The 26,531-nt window shown below is 40.2% G+C and overlaps 1 protein-coding gene across 1 annotated transcript in view; it reads left to right on the top strand.

Moving 5' to 3' along the window:
* The first annotated feature begins 683 nt into the window (after positions 1-683).
* The window catches only part of GRIN2D (glutamate ionotropic receptor NMDA type subunit 2D), a 30,147-nt gene continuing 4,299 nt past the window's right edge, over positions 684-26,531 (top strand). The window contains exons 1-11 of the mRNA XM_058181575.1: positions 684-1,089; positions 1,678-2,270; positions 4,023-4,137; positions 4,835-5,031; positions 5,573-5,726; positions 6,514-6,667; positions 8,078-8,203; positions 8,353-8,582; positions 15,308-15,468; positions 19,011-19,198; positions 25,090-25,322. Coding sequence (XP_058037558.1) covers positions 691-1,089; positions 1,678-2,270; positions 4,023-4,137; positions 4,835-5,031; positions 5,573-5,726; positions 6,514-6,667; positions 8,078-8,203; positions 8,353-8,582; positions 15,308-15,468; positions 19,011-19,198; positions 25,090-25,322 — 2,550 coding nt within the window. The 5' untranslated portion in view covers positions 684-690. The remainder of the gene's footprint in view (positions 1,090-1,677; positions 2,271-4,022; positions 4,138-4,834; positions 5,032-5,572; positions 5,727-6,513; positions 6,668-8,077; positions 8,204-8,352; positions 8,583-15,307; positions 15,469-19,010; positions 19,199-25,089; positions 25,323-26,531) is intronic.

Below are 26,531 nucleotides of genomic sequence, written 5' to 3'. Positions count from 1 at the left end.
GGTCACTTGGTCCCTTTTTGTGATCTTCTGACAAGCAAAATCAATGGGAAAGCCAGATTCACTTAACAACCCTGTTACTAACTTTAACAACTGCAGTGATTCACTTAACAACTGTGGCAAGAAAGGTTGTAAAGTGGGGAAAATTCACAACAACTGTTTTGCTTAGAAACAGAAAGTGTTGGGCTCAATTGTGGTCTTAGGTCGAGGACTACCTGTATATCTACAGGACTGGGGTTCAGAAGGACTGACCTTCAGGGAAGAGAAATTGGGAAATGTGAAGTTTGGGAGGAATTACTTCATTTAATATGTCCAGTGGATCCTCTTTTTACCTTCCCAACCTTGAGCTGGTCCGTTTAGCATGGGATGATATAATGCAGGGGTGGGGAAAGATGGCCCTTTTATGACTTGTGGACTTCAACTCCCAGAATTCCTGAATCAGCCATGCTGGTTGTCATAAAGTACCCCATGGTTCCCCATCTCTGATATAAAGAAACTGGACGCTACCAAGGGATGCCTTGGAAGAGAAAGGATAGACTAGCCCAAACACCATTCTGGTTGCCAAGCCAAATTCTTTCCAATTGAGTTCTGAAGTCACAGTTGGCCTCCTGTCCTCTTTGATCTTTTGCTTCTCATTCCCTTGTCTCTTTCTTCTTCCAACCTACTACAGGGGGAACATAGAAGTCCTGCGAGATGAGCCTGCCCCCGGGCACCCCCGCTGCTAGGATGCTCTTTGTTATGGCTCTGGCCTGTGCCAGCCCTTTCCTGGACCTACGGCGACGAACCATCAACATTCCCATTATTTTCAGTGGCTCAACCTACACACCAGAAAGTGCCCGGTTCTCACCTGAGGATTTTCGCAATTTCTCCATGGAGATCAACCCCATCCCTGTCGTTCTGAACGACACCAATCCTCGTAGCCTAATTGTACGGCTCTGTGATGTCCTCTCCTCCTTGCATATCCATGGAGTCGTTTTTGAAGATGATACACGAACGGAGGACGTCGCCCAGATCCTGGACTTCATCTCAGCACAGACCTCAGTTCCAATCATTGGTATCAATGGAGGATCAGCCATTGTTCTTACTCCCAAGGTAACATAACTTCTTGGGCTTATTCTTCTACATGAATATATATGGAAGCTTGGTCACCTAACAGAAATCTGCTTACTCAGTAGGTGAACAATTAGGAAAAAGGGCTCTTAGGAGATAATTTAACTGTTAGATGTACAGAAATGTGTATACATGGGGGAAGGGGTATGATAGAGATTAGAAATAATAGCAGAACTGGAAAAAAAATCAATATTACCAAGGTATAATAGAATTATACTACATCTTCATTTTCAGCTACAGGTAGGAGTTAGTAGATCTAACAAGATGGTCTAATTCTGTTCATAAAGACTTTGGAAATTATTTTTGTGAAAGACAAGTTGCTGGCGAGGGCTGGGTTGAAAGCAGAACTTAAAACTGAAACTGTTATCTCTTCAATTGAAAACATTTGGAAAGTTGTATGATTTATTTAAATTTGGGTGGAAAATGAGTGAGAAAACTCATTTTAAGATTGTAAGCTGCCCAGAGTTACCTTATGATAAGGTGGGGAGCCAATAAATTTTACAAATAAATAAATATATAAAACCGTTTCTGCTTTTCAGCCTGATCACTTTTGTCCTTTCTAAAATCCAGGAGAAAGGATCAACATTCCTGCAGCTTGGTTCTTCAACCAAACAACAGTTGCAGGTGATGTTTGAGGTCCTGGAACAATATGACTGGACAGCATTTGCCGTCATTACTACCCTGTTTCCTGGCTATGAAGATTTTGTAGATTACATTGAAGTCCTGACCGATAGCAGCTTCATTGGTTGGGAGCGCCGCAGCACTGTGACCCTTAACCTCACTGATGACCCAGATGGAGCCCGCCTGAAACGCCAGCTCCGAGAAATAAATGCCCGTATTTGCCTTCTCTATTGTTCCCGTGAAGAAGCAGAAAGCATCTTCCGTGCCGCTCGTGAAGTCAAACTTACTGGTCCTGGGTATATTTGGTTCATGGCAGGTGCCAACTTTGGTAGAACTGCCTACCTGCCTGAGGAACTGCCCGAGGGCCTCTTCATGGTGCTTTCAGCAGGATGGAAAGATGATCTTTACCACAGAGTACAAAACGGGGTGGCCATAATTGCCAAAGGCGCTGAGGCCCTCTTCCAAGTCTACGGCTCAATTCCAAAATTCAACAGTGACTGTCGGGCACCCAATCTCACCCAGTTCAACGAGAATCTACATCGGTTAGCAGGGGAAAAGGCTGGGGAGGGCGTTTTAGGTGGGAGGGTGGTATAATCAAGAGGAATCTACTGTTCCCATCCACGAACAACTCTGACGTGTTCCCACCCTGTGCCTTTTTCTCCACTTCCATTCTTTTCTTGATTTGCACATCATTCCATCCATTTAATTCCACAATCCGATGCCTCCCAGATTGTGTTGGATACAGCTTTTGCCTTTCCCAGCTGGCATAGGATTGTGTTGTATCCAAGACAATTGGAGAAGGATTGTCTCAAGCCATAAGAAGTCTTGCATCGTGCATACATGTACATATGGCATAAACTTAAATGGACCACAGTTGTATCTAATCACCTGGAGTCTAGTTCTGTTCCTCTGTTATGTCTTTGAGCATAATCATACTACACTTCCTCCTTGGCATTGTAATACTGCTTCCGTTATGGTATTCCAAACTATATTTTTACTTTTAGAACCAACAGAACCAGAAGCCCATACAGGGGTGGGCTTCAAAAATTTTAGCAAGGGGTTCTCTGCCCGGTTACTGGTTGGGCGTGGCCCTGGTGGACATGGCCTAGTCAGCCTCCTGCAACATGGTGAGGGGGTTGTTTTTGCCCTCCCCAGACTCTGGAGGCTTTCCTCAAGCCTCCGGGAAGGCGAAAACGTCCTCCCCAGGCTCCTGGAGCCCTCGTTTCCAGCCTTTCTGAACTTCCGGTAGGCCCATTTTTCACCCTCCCTGAGCCTCTCTGCGCATGCCCTGCACTCACCTGCATCCAAAATGGGTCGCATGGGGACTCCTGGGAGGGGTGGGGTGGGATGGGTGAGGCCAGCCAGGAGTGGGATTTGGGGGTTCTCCAAACTGCACAGAATCTTAGCTAGAGATTCTCCCAAACCCCTGCAAACCCCCAGCAGCCCACCCCTGCTCTGATATTCCTCTTTGTAGTCCCCAGAATAAGGGATGTCAAAGTGGCTTTGGTTGCTTGATTACAAGCATTGCTTGATTACTACCATTCTAATTTAAACTAGGATACAGGATAAGGTCAGAACCACCTTCCATCTTCTTTCATCTGATTTGCTCCTCTGGACCTTCTGTATTCACATTATTTTTACTTGAAGATATTCAAATACTAGAGAAAAAACAGGGAAAATCTTGAAGTCAGACTCACGACAGTTCACCTTTTTCCCATTGGCCAATAATAAGGGAATAGAAAGGGGATAATAGATGCAAAACCTGGACAAGAAGACAACTCATGTGGTCTATAATGAGTGGCACATTCACAAATCAAGACAAAACCATTTGACCACTAGGTGGAACAGATGGAAGGAAGGCGTGAGAGGGATTAGCAATGGGCACAGCAAGTTGAATACTGATATTCTTTCTCCTTGTTTCTAAAGCGGGTAGAGAATATCCTACTTCATTAGTGGGAAAAGTTGCTAAGATTTAGTTAAAAGGGGGTGAAAATTAGCTAGCTTTTCTGCAGAGGTCAAAGAATAGATCTGTTTCTTTTTACTCTGCAATTTTACCTGTTCTACCTTGTATTCACAAATCAAATTCCTCCCACACGTCATCCATCTCTACTCAAAATTGGCCTTTTTAAATCCCTTGGTTTCTTTTAGAAGCCTAGTCTACATCTTCCCAAGTATTCTGTTTCAGTCATTGGATAAAAGTTTTTGGGGTCAGGCCTGGGGGCAGGAGGGAAGGTAGGGGTTAAAAGTACAACTTGGGGTTGTCCAAAGAGCTTTTCTTCTGTCTTTTCATACAGATATTTCATGAATGTCACATGGGGTGACAAGGACTTCTCCTTTAATGAGGACGGCTACCTGATCAATCCGTCTTTGGCTGTAATCTCACTTAGCAAACATCGGACTTGGGAAGAGGTGAGTTAAAGTGAGGAGGGGGGAAAGGGGGGGAATGAACTGTAGGTTGGCAAGAAAGATACCTGGAAGGCAGGAAGGTTTAGAAAAGAAGTAATATGGAGTGAAGGTGACTTTGTGGAAAACATGATATGTGTGAATTTGGAGTTGGGGCAGATTTCTGGAAGCTTCTGAGGATTAGAGAAAGAGCTTTCCGGTCTCCATTCTCTCCCCATCACATCTGCATTCCCTCCAGATAAAAAAGACCAAAGAACTTTTAATTACATAAACAAGCTAAATCGAACCAGATTTTATAACCACTATGTGGCTTCTGGCCAATAGAAAAATGTAGTGGGCTAATGTATACAGTCCTGACTCCAGCTTTGGAAATTGCTGAGGCTGGACACTGAGCCAAGCTAAATCACTGAATGATGCCAGAAGACGTTTCTTGTCTACCCAATATTTTTACCTCTGTCTTGTTCCCAAAGGACATTAGTTGAAGGATGAGTGTGGTTTTAGGGGAAAGGGGTTGATGGGGAAAATTCAAAATGTGATATAAGAAGCTGAATTGGGGAGCTCTTTTTCGAAAGGAATGCCTGTCTGTTTTGATGAATTGAAGCAATTCTTGTATGTTGAATGAATTTGGCATTGCCTTAGGGGTCTGGCAGGACTATGGAGATTGGGGATGTCTCTAATCTCTTCTCTTCGCCTTGGGAGGCAGGTGGGAAGGTGGGAGCGACGGATCCTGAGTATGTCACGCTATAGGAAGTTCCTGCAACCCGTAGATGACAACAAGCACTTGATGGTGGCAACTTTGGAGGAAAGGCCCTTTGTAATTGTGGATGACATTGATCCTGCCACCAAGACTTGTATCCGTGACTCGGTGCCCTGCCATCACCCTCTCAACCACACTGACAGGTATTTTCAATATGCTTGAGAAAGGTGCTCACAAGCATGGCAAATTATTCTTAGACTTTAATCCTGTTCTTCCTGAAAAATATCAGAGCACCTCATGGGGCTTATGTACATCATTCCACCTTTTTCCTAAGAAACCTGGAGTGGTACATGTTATTTTGTTTTCTAGCTCCATATTTTTATCATTTTTATTTATTTATATCCCACTTTACTATTTTTATAAATAATTCTAGGAAGTGAATATACTAATACTTCTCCCTCTTCCTGTATTCCTCACAACAACAACCCTGTGAGGTGGATTGGGCTGATAGAAAGTGACTGGCCCAAAGTCATGCTAAGGCAGGACTAGAACTCACAGTGTCCTGGTGATTGGCCCAAAGTTACTCAGGTGGCTTCCCCAAAGTCTCAGCCAATGAAATTTATGACTGGCTGAGGAATTGAGTTCTACACTAACCACAGTGCCACACTGGTTCTTATTTACTTTCTGTGATGATCCTAAATTATTTGCCGAGTTCCTTTTTCACTTTCCTTGCACTGTTCACAGCAATCAGTTAAAGAAGAGATGTTGTAAGGGGTTTTGCATCGACATCTTGAAGCGTTTGGCGAAAACTCTGGGATTCACCTATGACCTCTACCTTGTCACCAATGGCAAACATGGGAAAAAAGTCAATGGCATGTGGAACGGCATGATTGGAGAGGTAATTGGAGACTAGGGGCTTCGATTTCCACACAAAATCTTAGAAATGGAGGTTATTCCTATTCCTGTTCTCAACTCCTCCTGAACACTAGCCATTCCTGTTCTTCTTGACTCTTAAGTCCTTCTATATGATAGCCCTTCACTTATAACCATTCGTTTAGCATCCATTCAAAGTTACAATGGCACTGGAAAAGGTGACTAATATTCCTATTTGCACTTAACAACAATCACAACATTCCCATGATCCCATGATTAAAATTGGGGTGCTTGGCAACTGTCATATATTTACTATGGCTGCAACATCCTGGGGTCACATGATCGCCATTTGCGACCTCTTCAGCCAGCTTTCAGCAAACAAATTGAGTGGTGGAAGCCGAATTTGCTTAACAACCGCATAATTCACTTAATTTCAGTGGTTTGCTTTACAAGCATGGCAAAAAAGATTGTAAAATTGGGTGTGACTCATTAAACCACCTTGCATAGGACCAGAAATTCGGAGCGCAATCGGGGTCATAAGTCAAGGATTACCTATAGAGGTTTCTGGATACCGGATGGAAGAAATGGAAACTGTCTTAACAGTTCATTGACAGTGATTGCTCATCTAATCTTCACCGCAGCTTATGGGAAAGCTGCCCCTGCCCCTTAAAACTATATATTCCTGCTTCTTAACATATTATGCCTTAGACAGCATTAATCTTTTCATCTGGCTCACAAATCTCAGGATGTTTATTTGTCTCCTGCCTCAGAAAAACAAACCCACTCTCTCATCCTGTCTGTTTCCCCATCAGGTGTTTTACAAGCGAGCTGACATGGCAATTGGATCCCTGACCATCAATGCAGAAAGAGCTGAAGTCATAGATTTCTCTGTGCCCTTCGTCGAGACAGGCATCAGTGTCATGGTGTCCCGCAGCAATGGAACTGTTTCACCTTCTGCCTTCCTAGGTGAATGCTCAGGATGAGATTTGAGCAAAGGAGAAAGCATTGAGGGGGGAGGGGGGAGGTGATGGACAAAGAGGTTGCAGATCACTCTTATTCCAAAGATTACACTAGAATTAGATGTAAAGTCCCCCATGGTAACATTCCTGATTACAGAATGACGACTTAGTCGGTCTCAGGGAAAGCACCAGAAGGCAAGAAAAAGAAACAGTGGATGGAAACTAATCAAGAAAAACAGAAAACAGACAGAAAATAGAATAACAGAGTTGGAAGGGACTTTGGAGGTCTTCTAGTCCAACCCCCTGCTTAGGCAGGAAACCCTACACCACTTCAGACAAATGGTTATCCAATATCTTATTTAAAACTTCCAGTGTTGGAGCATTCACAACTTCTGAAGGCAAATTGTCCCACTGATTTATTATTCTAACTGTCCGGAAATTTCTCCTTAGTTCTAGGAATTAAGAAGCAACCTGGAATTAAGGAGAAACTAACAGTGAGGACAATTAACCAGTGGAACAGCTTGCCTTCAGAAGTTGTAGGTGCTTCATCACTGGAGGTTTTTAAGAAGAGACTGGACAATCACTTGTCTGATATATAATAATATAATAATATCAGAGTTGGAAGGGACCTTGGAGGTCTTCCAGTCCAACCCCCTTGCCCAGGCAGGAAACCCTACACCATTTCAAATAAATGGCTATCCAACATTTTCTTAAAAATTTCCAGTGTTGGAGCATTTACAAGTTCTGCAGACAAGTTGTTCCACTGATTAATTGTTCTAACGGTCAGGAAATTTCTCCTTAGTTCTAGGTTGCTTCTCTCCTTGATCAGTTTCCACCCATTGCTTCTTGTTCTACCCTCAGGTGCTTTGGAGAATAGTTTGACTCCCTCTTCTTTGTGGCAACCCCTGAGATATTGGGACACTGCTATCATGTCTCCCCTAGTCCTTCTCTTCATTAAACTAGACATACCCAGTTCCTGCAATGTTATAGGGTCTTCTGCTTCAGCAGAGTGTTGAACTAGAAGACTCCAAGGTCCCTTCCAGCTCTATTCTGATTGATTGATTGATTGAATAACAGAATAACAAAAGTTGGGACCTTGGAGGTCTTCTAGTCCAACCTCCTGTTCAAGAAGGAAACCCTATACCATTTCAGGCAAATGGTCGTTCAATCTCTTCTTAAAAACATTCAGTGTTGGAGCATCCACAACGTCTGGAGGCCTGTTAATTCCACCGATTAATTGTTCTAACTAATGAACTGTGTCTTGAATTTTTTATTACCATCTTTAATTTGGTATCAGTAATCTGACTAGGAGGCTGGAAAATGAAGAGGTGAGGTGAGCATCTTAATTCATGAAGGAAAGAGGGGATTTTTTTTTTTAATGTCAGTTGAGTACCCACTCCCGATTCTCTTTCCACAGAGCCTTACAGCCCTGCTGTTTGGGTGATGATGTTCGTCATGTGCCTGACGGTCGTTGCAGTGACTGTCTTCATCTTCGAATATTTCAGCCCAGTGGGCTACAACCGCAGCCTCAGCAACAGCAAACGTGAGTATACCACTGCCTCGGGGAGAGAGAGTGGAAATTTGGGCTCCCCCTGGAAGTCAAGCAGTGCATCTTATTGGTTTTTAAGCTTTCCAGGTCAGGTTGGTTTTTGAAAGTTATTTTCTCTTCCTATTCCTTTCTCTGCTTTCTAGGCACTGGAGGCTCCAAGTTTACCATTGGAAAATCAATCTGGTTGCTTTGGGCATTGGTGTTTAATAATTCTGTGCCTGTGGAGAACCCCAGAGGCACCACCAGCAAGATCATGGTGCTGATCTGGGCATTCTTTGCCGTAATCTTCCTTGCCAGCTACACAGCCAACCTGGCTGCCTTTATGATCCAGGAGGAGTACGTTGACACGGTGTCTGGGCTCAGTGACCAGAAGGTGAGAAGAAGGGGAAGGGTGATGGGGTTCAGAAGGAAAAAGAGGTGATCTACTCATCTGCTTGGCCTTCAATCTCCAGACTTATTTATATACACATTTGCGCTGATTCCATTTCACGTTCCTCATTTCTTGGGCTTCCCCCCTGCTCCTTCATCCTTAAAACTATTTTGCTTTTGTTAAAATAAAACAAGATATCACTTGAGCTTCTGTCAGGTTAAATCAGTAGTGGGTTGCTCATGGTTCTATCCAGTTCTATAGAACCGGTAGTAAAACTGGAGGGAGGCTCTGCCCACCCGCCCCAACATCATCAAGGAGCTTCTGCGTACTCCCGTTGTGAACCGGTAGTAAAAGTAAGTAGAACCCACCCCTGGGTTAAATGGATTGAAAATTCTGTCATTTTTAAACTGAAGTGGAAATGAATGTTCTAATACCTGACCTTCGGACTTTCCGCCGCGAACTGAAGACACACCTTTTTATTCGCGCGGGGCTGGCTTGAATTGAATTTTAAATGGTAAATTTTTATTAATTTTAAATGGGGTTTTTAGTGTAAGGTAATTTTTTAAATTCTCAGGCTAATTTAATAAGTTTTTTAAATTGCATTTTAATTGTATTTTGTATTGCTTGTTTTATTTTGCCTGTACACTGCCCTGAGTCCTTCGGGAGAAGGGCGGTATAAAAATCAAATAAATAATAATAATAATAATAATAATAATAATAATAATAATAATAATAATAATAATAATAATAATAATAATAATAATAATAATGATGATTGAAAACTCCTTGTCTAGTCCATTGCTCTGATATTTGACTAACTTAAACATCAGGGAAAAGTATGCTGTTGGTATGGTTTAAGATTAAGACTAGGGTTTTTCTTCACTGTCCATTTCCATCTAACATTTCCTGATGAAACCAAGATTTTTTTTTTACATAGTCTGCTTACATTGTCTTAGATCTGAGCTCTGTGAATTGTCTTGAAAAGCAGCTTGTCTTCCAAGATAACCTTCCTTTGATTGAGCCATTCAGACTTTGCAAGGGTTATTTTAAATAGTGTTTAGAAGATGTACCTGACTGTGATCAGGCCAGCCTGGGAAAGGAAAACTTGCTCTGTATTCTAAAGAGTGGCTCAGGAAATGCCAATCAAAGAGAAGATGGAATTATCCTGAATAAGACAAGGAGGCAGGGACCTATAAAGATTTTTGTTTCTCATTTTAAAATGCCAGAAAGTTGTGAAGTCTATGATTGTTGGAGAACTATTTGTAAAGACCTTGATGATATTGAATTTCAGACCTCCTCTATAGAAAGCAAATGTGTTCATCATATTATAGTTTGTACTACCCAGCATGTGCTGTCTTGAATTCAGTAATCTTTCCTTTGGAGGACCAGAAGAAGCCCTGACGTCATGGCTATCTGAAAAACAGAAGAGCTCCAACTCTACATCTGCCACAAATCCAGCATGGTTTTGTATTTTTAAATGTCTGTCTGTCTCATGAAAAGGCATCTCAGTAGCCAATATAGGTAGTCCTCGGCTGACAACAGCAATTGTGACCAGCTGTATGATGCAGTCATTTTATGGCCATCTTGCTTAGCAATGGCAGTTTCAATATCTCCTGCTGCTGTTAAGCAAATTCCATGCCATCATTAAGTGAAGAAGTCACATGGTCACTATTTGTGACCTCCTGCCAGCTTCTCCATTGACTTTGCTTATAGGAAATTAACAAAGGAGTCTCAAATGGCAACTAGGTGACCAATGTAGGGATGCATCCAGGACTGATCATAAGTACCACTCATTCAAGTGCAAGATAGAATGGCCATTGAACAAGTGGTTGTTAAGTGCTTCTAATTTCAAACATAGGGATTATATTTTGCAGTGTGAGAGACGGGGAGAGAGAGAGAGATTACACCAGGAGTAGTCAACCGTTTTATACCTACCGCCCACTTTTGTATCTCTGTTAGTAGTAAAATTTTCTAACCGCCCACCGGTTCCACAGTAATGCGCCATGTATCGTCGTCTGCGCATGCCTCTCGCGCATCGTGGATTGGAGTTGGGGTGGGGGCCGCCGGCCGGCTACCAGCTCTGCTTGTCTGTTACAGCTGGGTGGTGTGAGGGGAGATGCGCAAGCTATTCTGGGACGAGGCTCTTTTGTTTGCGGTTGCACTATAGCGCCATTTAGTTTCACTTGCGTAACGTGAACTAAACTTATGCGTGGGCGATACAAATAGTATATTTTCAGAAATTTAAATTGTTATGGGGAATTTTATGAAAACCTAATGAAAATGTTTTTAAATAATGCTATGAATTTTTTTTAAAAAGTCAATTAAATTTAAAAAAAAGAAAGTGCTTCAGTATTGCACAAAACCCTACCGCCCACCATGAAAGCTGGAATGCCCACTAGTGGGCGGTAGGGATCAGGTTGACTACCACTGGGTTACACGGATATAATAATAAAAATGCATTAAATTTGTATGCAGCTTGATTGGAATGACACTAGTTGGCTTACAATAAACAAAGACATTACAATAAAAGATTAAAAATGGCAAACCTGACAGACTGGATGGAAGGAAGCAAGGGATCTCACTTCCCATGTTTGTTTATTAAAGTGTAAATTACCTAAACCAGGTGTATTTCCCAATCTGATGCCTTCAAATGCTTTAGACTTCAACTCCCATCCTTCCTTCTAGCATGGGAACTGAATTCTAGTACCTTGGAGCATACCAAGTTACGGGAGATGGGCAAGCTGTTGGACTCATTTGTCACATTTAGAAGCTCCACAGGGCCCTCCACCGGAAGCCTTGTTGGTACCCAGCATGTATTGGAGGTATTTATAAACCAGGACGTGGCTGATTATCGCCTGGTAATTAGCCCCTGACGAACAACCACAGCTGTGGGAAGGAGGGAGCCACGCAAATCGGACCAGCTGTGGCATGGCAGCCCGGTTCCCATTGAATCCCTTTCGTTAAGAGCTAACAAGCTGGGGTGTAATTAATAGGCATAATTAATGTCCAACAAGAAACGCAATCTCAGATAAATATTAAACAGCTCAGTTTAACAAATTCACACTGAGTGGGGAGGGAGGGAAAGTTGGTAATTGGAAGCAGAGAAAGGAAAGTTTTGCAAAATGTGCTTGAAATGGGCATTGCTGGATAGATTTCATACTCTGAATTAAGCCACACAGAGCTGGGTGGCTTTCTGCCTTGGCAGCCGTATCTGAGACTGCAGATTTAGTGGTGTAAAATTCCACAGCGGAGGCCTGCTAATGTCTTACAACACTACAGCGAAGAATCTTTCAATAGCAGTGAGAAACAAACAGATAAAATTGGAGATGCTAGCTTTGAATGACCAGCATTGCTCTTCTGGAGCTTGCCATGGTGAAAGGCATCGGATTTTGTTCTTTTGTAGACATGGGCAACCTGAGGTCTCGATCCTCCGGCCTCATTTCAAAGCCCCCAGCAATGTGCTCCTCCAGAAGTAAAAGGCAGAGGTGGCTGGGGCGATAAAAGAAGGGAAAAGGGAAAATTCTTGCTTTCCCCCTCCCTTTGGCTCCAACCCTACTATTTGCTGGTCTGTGACCCTGCCACACGTGGCTCTTCAAGGATAAAACTTCTCCAGCATTACTGCCTATTAAAACAGAAATCTTGCCTTTATTTCTCTGACAAAGCTGTGCAGTCCATAAAACTTAACAAGCCAGTTCATCTCGTAGGTATCACAAGCCTCTTCATGTTCTTAGTCACAAGCATTTATCCATCTCTGCATCCTGCCATCTTCTCCTGCCGCATTCTTAGCCACTTCCATTGGTCCTTTCTCTATTCCTTTTTTCTCCTGTTCCTTGATTATATCCACAGCTCTGTCAATCTCCAGATAATCTGCGCCCATCTCCTATATTCCTTTCCAGCGTTCTCTGGAGATGTTTCTCCCTCTAATGCAAAGGTGGGGAACCATGGCCCTTTTACGACTTGAGGACTTCAACACCCAGAATTCCTGAGCCAGCCATGCTGGCTCAGGAATTCTGGGTGTTGAAGTCCATAAGTCATAAAAAAGCCATGATTCACTACCCCTGCTCTAATGGCTCCTCAGCCGTTTGCCACCGAGTAGCCTTTTTCCAGGATCCTCATTTAGACGAATCAATCCCTTCAGTGTGCTGATGCTCTGACTTTTGTCCCTGACTAGAGATGTGTTTTAAATTGGCCACTTCTGCCTTATCTGTGCTATGCTGAAGAAAGGTCCAAGGGTCCCCCAGAACAACAGTCTGTTATAGGCAACCAATTTGATGAGGCTTGAAACGTGACAAAGATGTTTTTCTCTACAGCTTTCTGAAGTCCTTTCTCAGAAGAGAACAAACAGGCTGTCCCTGCCCTTGATCCTTCTAAATGTGTCCCGGTCTATTTCCGTATTGCTGATCTCTGTGCACCTCTCTGTCAACAATCATTTTCTGACAACTGCTGAATCCTTTTGTATCCAGAATTATCTTTCTATGGCATCCATCTATTTCTAAGGCCATTGAGGATCTCGCTTCCACCCATAGGCCCAACCCCTGCTTGCAGTTGGCTTTCTAAATTATTTGCTCTCCTCTTCTTTTGCAAAAAGACAAAGTTAACCGTTCACCCCGGAGTTTAAATATAGGTTTTCATTTTAAATGCATGTATCTATGCATCTTGAGCTTATATGTATGCATGTATGTTGAGTTTATGTAAGTAACTACATAAACTTATGTAAGTAACTACATAAACTTATGTAAGTAACTACATAAACTTATGTAAGTAACTACATAAACAATATTTACTTACCAATATTAAATTATATTAAAATAACCAAAATATCTTTAGAATCCCCAAGGCATGTCACAACTTTTGAGCACTCCTTGTTTTTGGAAATTGAAAGTTGAAAAATTTGACACACCCTATACTATGCATGTATGCATGTATCTTGAGTTTAAATGTGTATATGTAACTTGAGTTTGTATGTATGATGTATGTATGTATGTATGTATGTAGTTTATATGCATGCATGTATGTTGAGTTAAAACACGTGTGTATGATATATATGTATTTATCTTGAGTTTAAATGCATATATCAGGTTTGTACGGAGAGAGCAAGAGAGAATGATCCTGGAAAAGCTTTACATAAATTTTGTGCAGCCTCAAAGCTACTTCCAGAATTCAGAATCACTAGGCTTTTCCTAGGTACCACTTTCATAAGTGTTTAAGCACCCAAATTGTAAACCTGGTAATTGATTACAACCTGGAGGGTTAATAACCAGTTGTGCTGCATGAAACCGACATGGAGAGCCATTAGGAAATACAGGTAGATTCAAAAAGTAATATTTAGAGCAGTGAAATGCAATCAACAGTATTTATCTTTCTTTCTTCCTTCCTGGCTGTTACTATGTAACTTGGAGTTACACATATAGTATATGGCTGTTTTTTCTGCTAAGGGTATACAAAAGCTTATTTGGCCTCATGATCTTGACTCTGAAAGCCTCTTTCCCAAAGCTGTTTTTAATTACAAAATGATATTGGAGCTCAGTTGTACCTGCTTATATGTGACAAGTGAGGAGCCCCTGAGAATTATTCTCAGATATGCTTTCAAGAAATACTAACATCATTCACCTGGATTGCCAGAAAAATTAAAAAGAGAAATTCTATGACTATATCCTTGGAAAAATCCTTCCCGATAGCCAATATTTCTCCTTTTGTTAGAATAAAATATAAAAAGTAGAAATTATATATACCGTATTTTTCAGACTATAAAGCGCACTGGAGTATAAGACGCACCTTAGCTTTTAGGGAGGAAAATAAGAAAAAAGCTAACTGGGGATGGATCGGCCTCCTGGAATACCCACAATCACCTGTTCCCGGAGGTGAACTTTAGCAACAGGTTTGTTGGTTGTGAACTCTGCACGTTCCTTTTTTTTCAGCCTCTGAAACCTCCATTTCAGAGGCTGGGTGGGGCTACATTGGGTGTATAAGACGCACCCAAATGTTCACCCTCTTTTGGGGGGGAAAGGTGCATCTTATACTCTGAAAAATACGGTACATTGTAAAAAGGTAAAGAAGTGCCTGTGGATGTTTACTCCGCTAGTTGTGTCCAATTCAAAGAGATGGTGCTCACTTCCATTTCAAGACCATTTAACCAGCACTGTCCAAAAAAATTTTTGTAGTCATGTGACCAGCATGACGTCACAGAGTGCTGTTACCTTCCCACTGAAGTGGTACCTATTTACTGTATCTATTTCTATTTGCATGGTTTTGAGCTGCTAGGTTGGCAGAAGCTGAAGCAAGGACAGGAGCTCAACCTGTCCTTGCTTCAACTTATATATGCATATATGTATGTGTATGTATGTATATTTATATATGCACATATGTATGTATATATGTTGTGTGTGTGTGTGTGTGTGTATACACCCACAGACATATATTACAATTAAGATTAATAAAACTTTTTAAAAAAAATCAGTCCGGCAATGAACTATTCTCCTAACCATCCATATTTTAGCCTGCCAGCTCTAGATTTACCTGACCCCTGACATAGCAGGAATCTCCTGATAACTAGACATCCAAATTTTGGATATAATTTCGATTGGCTAGCCAAACATCATGTATTTCACTCAGCCAAAACACAGAAGCTTCCAATCCTCTCTGATAGGATTAGTCTCTTATTTCCTGAGTGTGTTTCTATTTCTAAGGATGGGCTGGCAATGCCTATTCCATTTGTCTACTCTCCACAGTTTCAGAGACCACAGCACCATTATCCTCCTTTGAGATTTGGCACAGTTCCTAATGGTAGCACCGAAAAAAATATTCGGAACAACTATGGAGAAATGCATGAATATATGGGGAAGTACAACCAGCGCAGTGTGGAAGATGCACTTCAAAATCTGCAGACAGGGTAAGTAAAAAGGGAATGGCAGGAAAGACCGGTATAACATTGGGAGAACAGGGGTAGAGAAGGAAAATAAGATTGTTGTTGTTCCCCCCACCCCCCATGACTTCATTTAGCCACTTCAATTTTAATACTGTCTCCTGTGATCTAGAGTAGATGGTCAGTGGTCACTCACATTCCAGCTGGTGTTGTCAGGTACAAATAATCATATTAATCATGCCTAAGAATCTAGTCAGTTCATAGTCTGTACTAAATTGCCACTAGATAAGAGTTAAGGAATTCAAGAGGGGCTGGATTTAGACTTTGTAGGGACTTAAAGACTGCAGGCTAATTACTCACTTGACTCTTCCTCCAGGGTCTGCCTGCTCTTCTTCTACAGGTGTAACATCTGAAGATTTTACCAGCAAACACATTCCAGCAAGTTTTAGACATTTCTCACATTCTCTCTACTAGCTTGCTGTGTTTGGAGTGCAATCATACACCCTGAAAAGGGGGCCATGTTTCCCCCTGCCTATGCAACTCACAGCTGCAAAGGGATATTAATTGCTGTGGCGATTACAGTGTGACATTTGATTAAGCAAGTGTCATGGGTGGCTGTTGGATGTGGCTGGTGACATGGCTGACTCTCACACCCATATTATTTTGTGACCTTGTAACACAAGTTTGTTAATTAGTTTTTATTAAATAAATCTTAGTCAAGTTAATAATGTAAGTTTTGGTCAATTAATCAGTCAGTCGGTTAAAAGGCTTATAAGAAAAGGAACTCTAAAGGCAAAAATATATTTTTTTATTTTCAGAGCATACACAATTGGGATAAACAAAACAACTTCTTAGATGTGTTCCTCCCATGCAAGAGGACTGTCTCTTTAAGGATTTGTATTACTTAAAAATTAAAAATGTTAAACCCTGCTGATTTATTTATTAGATTTTTATCTTGGCTTTATTGCTTTATAAATAACTCAAGGTGGTGAACATATATATATTATCCCTTCCTCCTCCAGTTTTCTCCACAACAACAACCCTGTGAAGTGAGTTGGGCTGAGAGAGAGTGACTGCCTCAAAGCCAACTAGTTCAGGGGTCTCCAACCTTGGTAACTTTAAGCAAAGCTGGCTGGGGAATTCTGGGAGTTGAAGTCCTCCAGGCTTAAAGTTGCCAAGGTTGGAGACACCTGAAATAGTTGGCTTTCATGCCTGAGGCAGGACTAGAACTCACAGACTCCTGTTGCTTGGCCTGAAATTATCCAGCCAACTTTCATGCCTAAAGCGGGACTAGAATTTATAATCTCCTAGTTTCTAGCCCTGTACCTTCACTATACTAGACTGGCTCTTACCATTTTTATCAATGGTAAATTGATAAATATTCTGAATCCTTTCAGTTCAACCAGGTGTCTCCACAAATCTTCTGAATACAGTACATAGGAGTAAGTCTGTATTTATGTTTAAAGAAATAAATAAATCTGTGTGTAACTTTCTTGAGTCTTGCCATGAATACATGTTAGTCCAACAGTGCCTATTACTAAACAGGCTTCCTACTGTTCGTCACAACGGCGCTTTCTGTAAATGTCTGAATTCTGGCTGATTTCTTTTGGAAAGGAACTAAATAAAACAAGCCCCAGCCCATGTGGTACCCATTGCTAAAGAAACTGTGCAGCATTATGCTTTAGTAAAACTGCTAATGGGGGGTTTATATCTGAAATTTTCATATGTGAACGTTTTGCAACTTAAATATTATTTTCCACAATACAAGAGGGATTATAGCTCAGTCAGCCTCCTTTGAGCAGGCATATGGATAGGGTCTTCATTGCTATTGGAACAGCTGTCAAGCCTGCTATCAATTTAAAAAGCCAACTGGCTGGGTTATTATAAATATATGATTTACTATTTAATCCTATATACCAAGATCACAGTCATATATGCTGCTAATTAAGACAGATTAACAGCTATGACATGATTCTGTAGAAAATTATGAATACTCACACACATACATTAGTCTCACTAGTTTAGTTAAATGTTCCTTCCTTTATCCTGAAGGAAATTTGTTATATTTTATTATTTGCATTGCTTTTTAAATTCCTGCAGACTTCTTTTGATTCTGTCTGCAGTTCAGTAGCATTTCTACCTCCCCACCCCATACAAATCCAGAGTTGGTTCCAGGCATCACAATGTTGCTATGATGTGCAAAAATATTGTAAAAGGGTGTTTCCAACCTTAGCGATTTTAAGGTGTATGGACTTCAGCTCCCAGAATACTCCACTCTTCTCATTTCTGGTTGGGATATTCTGGGAGTTGAAGTCCAAATATCTTAAAATGGCTAAGGTGGTCTCTTTAGAAGGAAGCATAACTGTAGACATCTCCCCTACAGAAAGCTCATTGTAATAAGAACACCAGGCTATTATGCATATAAGGAACTAGAAGTGGCAATATTGTACAGCTAAAGTGTTTAAGAGGAGATGAAAAGATAGAAAGGTGTACACACACACACATATAAGTGAATCAATCAAATTGAGGAAGTAATGAACAAAGTGAAGGACATGATTTATTCTAACAAATAACTTTTTTTTCTTATTGGCTTATGAGTTGTATTCCTAGTCATTAGGACCTAGTGCTTTAAATCTCTGCCTGTCTTTTTTACTGTTTTAGGGATATTAATCAGTCATAAAGAGACAGTTTAGTGGTTAACGTATGAGGCTAGAAAGTGGGAGACCTTGACTTCTAGTTCTGCCTTAAACACGAAAGCCAGCTCGATGACTTTGGGCCAGTCACTCACTCTCAGCTGAACCCACCTTATACAGTTATTGTGAGGAAAATAGGAGGAGGGAAGTGTGTTGGATATGTTTGCCCCCTTGAGTTAATTATAAAAACAATAAAGATGGAATACAAATAAAAAATAAAGGTGGGATACAAATAAATAAAATAATATTTCTGTATGCTCTTTATTGATATAGATTGAGGATTAAGATATAGTAAGGTAGGTTGCAAGATTATTTGCTAGTTTCTTCCTTCTGGCCATCTATGGACATGGTTTCCTCCCAGTTAGCTAATCCAAACTAGCCACATTTTGCCTCTTAGGAGAACAACTCTGCATCTTTCTATGCATTTATCAAACCAATTTACTTTTAAGCTGTGTGGGTTAGACTCCAGAAAATTGTATTCTTTCAAGATTCAAAAACGTGTGTGGGGTTCTTGCTGCTCTCTGAGCCTGGTTGTTTTTTTTTTGCAGACATTTCATTACCCAACTAAGTAACATTATCAGCGCTGGGTGCATCATGAGAGCTAACAGTGATGATGTTACCCAGATGGGTAACGAAACATCTGCAAGGAAATAACCAAGCTCTAAGAGCATCAAGGGGAGCACAGTTCAACCCTGAGCTATAAATATTATCTTCTATTAAAAATAGGTGTCCAGTTTATTTGGAAACCAATCTAAGTATTGGTTTCAAAAAAGAGAAATTGAATGTGCAGTTCCTTACAGTCCACCTTCTCTGAGGTGCCCCTTCTCTGGGTTCTCCTCAACTCATCCCAGCCTGCCTTTTTTTCCCTGTCTGCAGGAAGCTGGATGCTTTCATTTATGATGCAGCTGTCCTCAACTACATGGCCCGCAAAGAAGAAGGTTGCAAGCTTGTCACCATAGGAAGTGGGAAGGTCTTTGCCACGACAGGCTATGGCATTGCCCTGCAAAAAGGTTCCAAATGGAAACGACCCATTGACCTGGCCCTGCTTCAGTTTCTCAGTGATGGTAAGGGAGCGGAAAGGGAGGTGTAATGGACTTTTTGAAATATACCATGACCTAAAATTAAGAGTATTATGCCTTATTCTAAGTGCATACTCTCAAGTGAGTGTCACTGGAAAAAAAGTTTTTTTTAACTATATAAGCCTATTGGACTGTAAAGAGATTTGGAAAGAAAGAAAAAATAAATAAATGTGATTCAGAGTACCTGTAAATGCATGTGCAGTAGCACGCCAAGAGCTCCTTAAAGCAAGGTGGGCTCCTTCTTAAGATTGACAAATTCAGGAAGATGCACAACAACTTTCAGGTGTTCCTAAAAACTATAAGTGGGCTCCTGCATGCGCTAAATCAGGGGTGTCAGGTGATTTCATTGTGGGCAGCATCAGGGTTGTGCTTGACCTCAGAGGGCCGGGGAGGCTGTGGCCAGGGTGGCATGGCCAGCTTGATACCACTCGTGTCAAGGGCACCTGTGGTGGCCAAGTGGTAAGAAAAGGACTTCCCTGAGACCCTCCCTGAATCTTCCTTCCTTCCTTCCTTCCTTCCTTCCTTCCTTCCTTCCTTCCTTCCTTCCTTCCTTCCTTCCTTCCTTCCCTCCTTCCTTCCCTTCCTTCCTTTTTTTCTTTTTCCTTCCCTTTTCCTTCTCTTTTCTTCTTCCTTCCCCTTTTTCCTTATTTTTTTCTTCCTTGCTCTCTTCCCATCTTCCCATCTTTGTCTTTGTCTTTCTCCTTTCCTGCCCTTTCTTGCATGTTCAAATGCAAAAGGGGAAACATTTTTCCTTTTGTTTTGTTGTTAGATTGTTTTGCTAGCCTTTGGCCAGCAAAAATGGAGCACGGGGTGGGGTGGGGGTGCACACACACCCAGCTGCGTTTTTGCTGACAGAGGCACAGTAGGCCAGCCCTTTGCTGTTTCCAGCTTCTCCACTGGCCAGATCCAGGCCACAGGAGTTTGAGTTTGACCCCCTCATAAACAAAAAGTCATATGTTGCCCTCTGGAGCCAGATCTCCATGCAGCCATTTCCCAAACTGTATAGCCAGTGGTGGGATTCAAATAATTTAACAACCGGTTCTCTGCCGTAATGATTTCTTCCAACAACCAGTTCACCAAACTGCTCAGAAAGTTAACAACCGGTTCTCCTGAAGTGGTGCGAACTGGCTGAATCCCACCACTGCGTATAGCCTAATTTGGTAATATCTTCCACTGTGAGGCATCTGGTATCTATTTATTTATTTATTTATTTATTTTATTTGTCACAACATCATATAAAAAGGATTATATAGTATATGAACATATATATGAGTAAATATTAGGAGGTATAAGCATCAATATATATATATATAGGAAGAAAAACAAACAAACAAAAAACAATAGGACAGGAACGGTAGGCACGTTTGTGCGCTTATGCACGCCCCTTATAGTCCTCTTAGGAATGGGGTGAGGTCAATAGTAGAAAGTTTTTGGTTGAAGCTTTTAGGATTATGGGAAGAGACCACAGAATCAGGTAAAGTATTCCAAGCACTGATGATTCTGTTACAGAAGTCATATTTTCTAAATATTTTCTATTTCTAAGACAGATTTAAAATAATTCCTAAAATTTTACATTCAAGGCTTATGCATGGGCCACCTTCTCTTCTCAGATTGACAAACAGCAATCTACTTCACCTATCGGCCATCAAATTGGATTATGCAGCATCATTGTGATAAGAAAATATTTCTTGTCCTCAGCTAGTAATGGGGTGTAATGCTATTTTTCAGTACACAAATTCTTTTTTAAATACTTTTTTATTAAATACTTTTTTTACATATATAGTAAGAAGTATATTCTAGGAAAAAGATATAGCAAATGTGAAAGAGGAAGAAAAGAAAGGAGAAGAAAAGAAGAGACAAAGAAAAAAGGAGATGGAAAATAAAACATGAAAAGAGATATTAAAAATGGCTTCCAATTTTCCTCTCAGCAGTAATACATACAATTCTAATCAAATCTCTCTCCAAGATTTCATCATAATCATTATTCTTTTTAATCATCTAAACCATAAGTCACAAAATAATTTTCTTTTTTACGCAAAAAAAAAAATCCATAATAGGTTTCCAGTGGTTGATGAATGTCAATAATGACCTTTCTCTAATCAAAGAAGCCAATTTAGCCATCTCAGCATATTCTGTCAATTTCATCTGATGTTCCTCCATGGTGGGTAATGCCAAAACTTTCCACTTTGTACATATGATAATTGCCATAGTAATCAAATATTGAAATAATCTTCCATGGCTCTTTTTAAACCCTTTATCCTTTATCAGTCTCATAAGGAAAGATTCTGGCTTCAGTTGAATGTCTAAAATCCTCTGTATATATTGAAATCCATTTTTTAAAAAGTTTTTTTACATATCTCTCAAGCATGATAAAATATGCCTTCAAGTTGTTCACATTTCCATATATTTGAAGTGCCTTTATAGCTTTTAGATTTCTCTGGTGTCATGTACCCAAAGTACATCATTTTTATAAAAATTATCCTTAAGATCATAACAATGTAAATTTCAATCTTTTTGACCATATATTGATAGATGGATCCATCTGTTTATTATTAGCCCACTTTAACATACCTTCTTTAACCTGCTTTTCTTCCATTTCAGATTTCAAGAAAATTATATATGTTTTAGCAATTACATGTTCATCATCGGTACACAATTGCACTTCAAATTTTGTCTTCCTTTTCTTTATATTTTAAATCTTTTTTAAATCTGTTTTAAATCTTTCTGATAACTGTAAAATGGAAAACCACTGACAACTATATCCTACTCCATTAGTTGCTCTCTTGATTTAATGTTAAATTCCCCCTACTGACTCTCCAATAATTTCTAATATGTTAACTATTTGTCTTTGCTTGTAAAGACAAATATGTTAAATGTTTTTTGTGCCCAGTCTTGGTTTCTATCTATTCCATATTCTCAGTATGGCATTTCAAATGAAATGATCTTTAAATCCACATTAACTTTATTGTAGCATAAATATACATGCCGCCCATATCTTAGGTCATGTTTTTCTAACTCTAAATGTCTTTTCTTTCTCAGCAATACCCATTCTTTCATCCAAACCATAAAAAATAAAAAATAAAAAGCTCCAGAATAGAATTTCAAAACTGGGAAACCAAATCCTCTTCTTTCCTTTGCGACTTGTTAGCACTCTGTATTTAAATTGTGTTTTTTCCCCTTGCATACAAATGTAGATATATATTTTTGCCATTGCCTGAATGGTATATCAGTTGTCAAAACAGATATAGTCTGAAGCAAAAACATTCTAGGCAAAACATTGATTTTGCTTATAAAATTCTCCCTTACAGTGACAATTTAATTTCTACCATCTTAAAATGTCCTTCTTAATTTCATTCCATGTCTGAACATAATTTATTTTAAAATAATATACAGTCACAGTAATACTCCAAATATTTTACTTTTTCTCAATATTAAACTTTATCAGTTCTACTTGATCTTCTATTTTCATATTTTTTATCATCTTTTGTTTTCCATGCATTGATTCTAAACTTTAGTTAGCACTGATTAGTTTCATTTAACACACACTAATTATTCATTTATATTTGCAACCAAGTTTGCCAAATATGAGTCTGCATTTTTCTTCTGTATTGAGAAGTCCATGTTTCGTTTCTTTCAGATGAAATACAACTGGTAATATCAATCTGATTTACAAGTAGAGTGTAACAGAAGCAAATGGATATTCCTGCAGCAAGCAGCAAATGCAACGATCTTGTGCTGAAAATTAAGAGAGAAATAACAAGGCACTAGCTGCTTCACCTGCAGCTAGCAAAATTCAGCTTTATTCCAGTTAAAAAATGCAAACTAGGTTTTTATCATCACTTCTCAAACATTCATGATACTGGCATTTTTTAGTGCTGCAGACTGAAATTCATTATAGCCGAAGAAAATCTATTTTTGAAGTCCCTAAATAATTGTTTATGGAAAGGGGCCCCTTAGTAGTAGCTTCCTTTCTCTTTTTACTCTCAGCATTTACTTCATTCCCAGATATGCCATCCAATTAGTCCTCAACTTACAACCATTTATGGAGTGACTGTTTAAAGTTGGAAAAAAAATGACTTATGAGAATTATACCCATTTATGACCATTGCAGCATCTCCACAATCACATGATCAAATTTACATGCTGGATGCTTGGCAACGGGCATGTATTAACGACAGTTCCGGCATCCTGAGGTCACGTGATCCCCTTTTGTGACCTTCTGACAAATAAAACCAATGGGGAGGCCAGATTCATTTAACCGTGTTACTAACTTAACAACTGCACTGATTCATTTAACAACTGTGGCCAGAAAGTTCATAAAAACATCAAAATTCAATTAACAACTGGAAACAACAGCAAAATTCACTTAGCAATGGAAATTTTGGGCTCAATTTTGGCTGTATGTCGAGGACTACCTGTAACCTGTGTGGTCACACATCAACCTCTTTTTTAAACAGCAGAGATAAACAACTTCTGGTTTTGCCATCTCAGTTTTGCACCATGTCTAAGCTTCAGGTTTCCAATGGGTGGGAATTCCCACTTCATTCTAATTCCCCAACACTGTCAAGATTCCAGTGCTGAAGTATCATGGTAGACCTTTGCTTGTCTTTGCCATGGCTACGCTGGTTATTTAGACATCGTTAAATAAATAGGCAGAACTTTAAAGCTTGATGGGAAGCCTGACACTGATTAGATGCCAGTTTCTCTGTTCAACCACTGCAGTTCACTAAAGAATTACTGGGCAGTGTTAAGTGCGGGTGAAAGTTTGAGGAGTGAAAATGAGATACTGTGGAAGGACCTTCCAATATTGCTGTGGTCCTGAATCAGCTTTCCCAGTTGTGTTTGTGAATAGCACTGGCATATCTCTCTAGCCATCCTGCATGCAGGTAGTTCTCAACTTACAACAGTTCATTTAGCGTCTGTTCAAAGTTACAACGGCACTGAAAAAAATGACTTATGAACATTTTTCACAGTTACAATCTTTGCACCATCTCCATGATCATGTAATCAAAATTCAGAGGCTTGGGACCCAGTTCATACTTATGACCATTGCTGTGTCCTAAAGTCATGTGATCCCCTGTTGCAAACTTCTCACAAGCAAAGTTCTATTTGGGGAAGCCGTGTTCTTCATAACTTATCAACTGCAATGATTCCCTTTATATGATGTTTTTATATTTTTATATTCTTGTAAACCACCCTGAGTTTGCATGTCCAAATAGTAAATGTAAATCTCATAAACAAACAAACAAACTGGCAAGAAAGGTCATAAAATGTGGCAAAACTCACTTAACAAATGTCTCACTTAACAACATAAATTTTGGGCTCAGTTGTGGTCATAAGTCAAGGACTACCTATACTGCTAATGCAACTAAAGTGCACCAGCTTAAGGAAGGCTGTGTGAGAAAGTCACTGCTACTTGGTCATTTCAGGCCTTGGCAATCAGTTTTTGTCCAGAACAAGAGGATTTGCATTTTATGGAAGGAAGGAAGGAAGGAAGGAAGGAAGGAAGGAAGGAAGGAAGGAAGGAAGGAAGGAAGGAAGGAAGGAAGGAAGGAAGGGGAGAAGGTCAGCTGCACAGTCCTATTATAATGGTATGTGACAGTGACTTTGGGAGACAAGGAAGAGCTGCAGACTAGACAACAGCCAGCCTGATAAACACAAATCTGAATCTGAAGGAGGAGAGTGAAGAAAGTATCTCAGAAGGGATTTTCAGCAGAGTAAATGTACAGGATTGGAGAGATACTTTCAGACTTGAAAGAGTCTTTTGCTGTAACTTTACAATAAAGGAAGTATTAGTACTCAAACAGTTGGTGTTTCTGGACCACCTCAAAGGGATGACACCCAATGTTTTCTACCACTGCCCTTCTTTGTTTCAGACGAGATTGAGCTCCTGGAGCGCCTGTGGCTGTCAGGGATTTGCCACAACGACAAAATAGAGGTGATGAGCAGTAAACTGGATATAGACAACATGGCAGGGGTCTTCTACATGCTTTTGGTAGCCATGGGGCTGAGCCTGCTGGTCTTTGCCTGGGAACATCTCATCTACTGGAAACTGCGCCACTGCATGAGACACACAGGCCGGCTGGACTTTCTACTCGCCTTTAGCAGGGTGAGTTTTTAAAAGAGTGTGCCGTTCCCCGTGTACACCCCACAGCTATTTGCTTCCTTCTGCAGACTTTTTCCTAGCTTTTTCTACTTCTCTCCTTTTATCTAGAGCTGCAGTTCTCTGATCACATGGCTCAAATATTCCAAGGAGAAATGGATACAGAAATCAGCATTTTTAGAATTTTATGGGTTAAAAAACCCCATAGGTTTCTAGAGGCTTGGGAGGATGTGTATGTATATAGACAATGGGATATGGAATCTCATAAACAAGGGCAAAGAGCTCATCAAGATTTCAAGTGCAACTCTTAGATCTGACATTACTTAAAACTAAATTATGCAAAGGAAATCAACTTACTCAGGTTTATTTGTTGTATATCATTTGTTCGGAACATGGAAGCTAGCTACTTGAGATAAGAAACAGCTATTTTTAGGTCATGCATTCCTGCTTCTATATTCCTTGATCCCATCTCTTTACCTAGGCATGTCTACAGATGTACATAAATTTAGTAATAGTTCTATTTTTGAAGCCTACACACCATGTTTTGGTCACAAAAGGACATCTCTTTTCTAAGGAAAACTGTCTGTAGTAACCTGTGTTTGCAAGCTAAAAAATTAACTTGCAAACATACAGTAACTCAATTCTTAGCGCCTTTAATGTAAGAAAAAAAAACCTCTACTTTTTGGCATTTTAAAAAATTTGCACTTTTTTTTAAATTAAGGCAGACGATTAGCATGCTGTCGAATAAATCTGTTTTCATTCAACTTGAGGGGGAAAAACTGGCTAGCTTGCCTGAAGAACTGGAGGTGGCAATGTGCTGATTTGTACCTCTATCAAATGTAGTGACACACTGGGAGAAGGCAGATTCGCTCCCCGAAGTGGGGAGCAGAGGAAGAAAGGCATCTATCAAATGTTAATGTGATGTTAGTCTGCATCCTATTACAACTCCATGCCTCTTTTTTTTAAAAAGAAATTTAGGTTATTGGACTAATTTCTAAAAAGTTGGGGACAAGGAGAAGGAACAGGAGCTATCTATTTGATTTTAAAGCCTAGTTCTGACCTTTACAAAGACCACTAAAGGAAGCCTAGGTTTTAGAGGAGCAACAGGTAGTCCTCAACTTATAACCATTTGAAGCTACGATATTGAAAAAAGTGGCTCGTAACTATTTTTCACACTTACAACAATTGTAGGATGCTTGGGAACTGGCATGTATT

Source organism: Ahaetulla prasina, chromosome 4 (assembly GCF_028640845.1).
Source record: "Ahaetulla prasina isolate Xishuangbanna chromosome 4, ASM2864084v1, whole genome shotgun sequence".
Lineage (NCBI taxonomy): Eukaryota > Metazoa > Chordata > Lepidosauria > Squamata > Colubridae > Ahaetulla > Ahaetulla prasina.
Note: the sequence above shows the minus strand (reverse complement) of the source record. Positions and strands in the feature narration are given on the sequence as shown.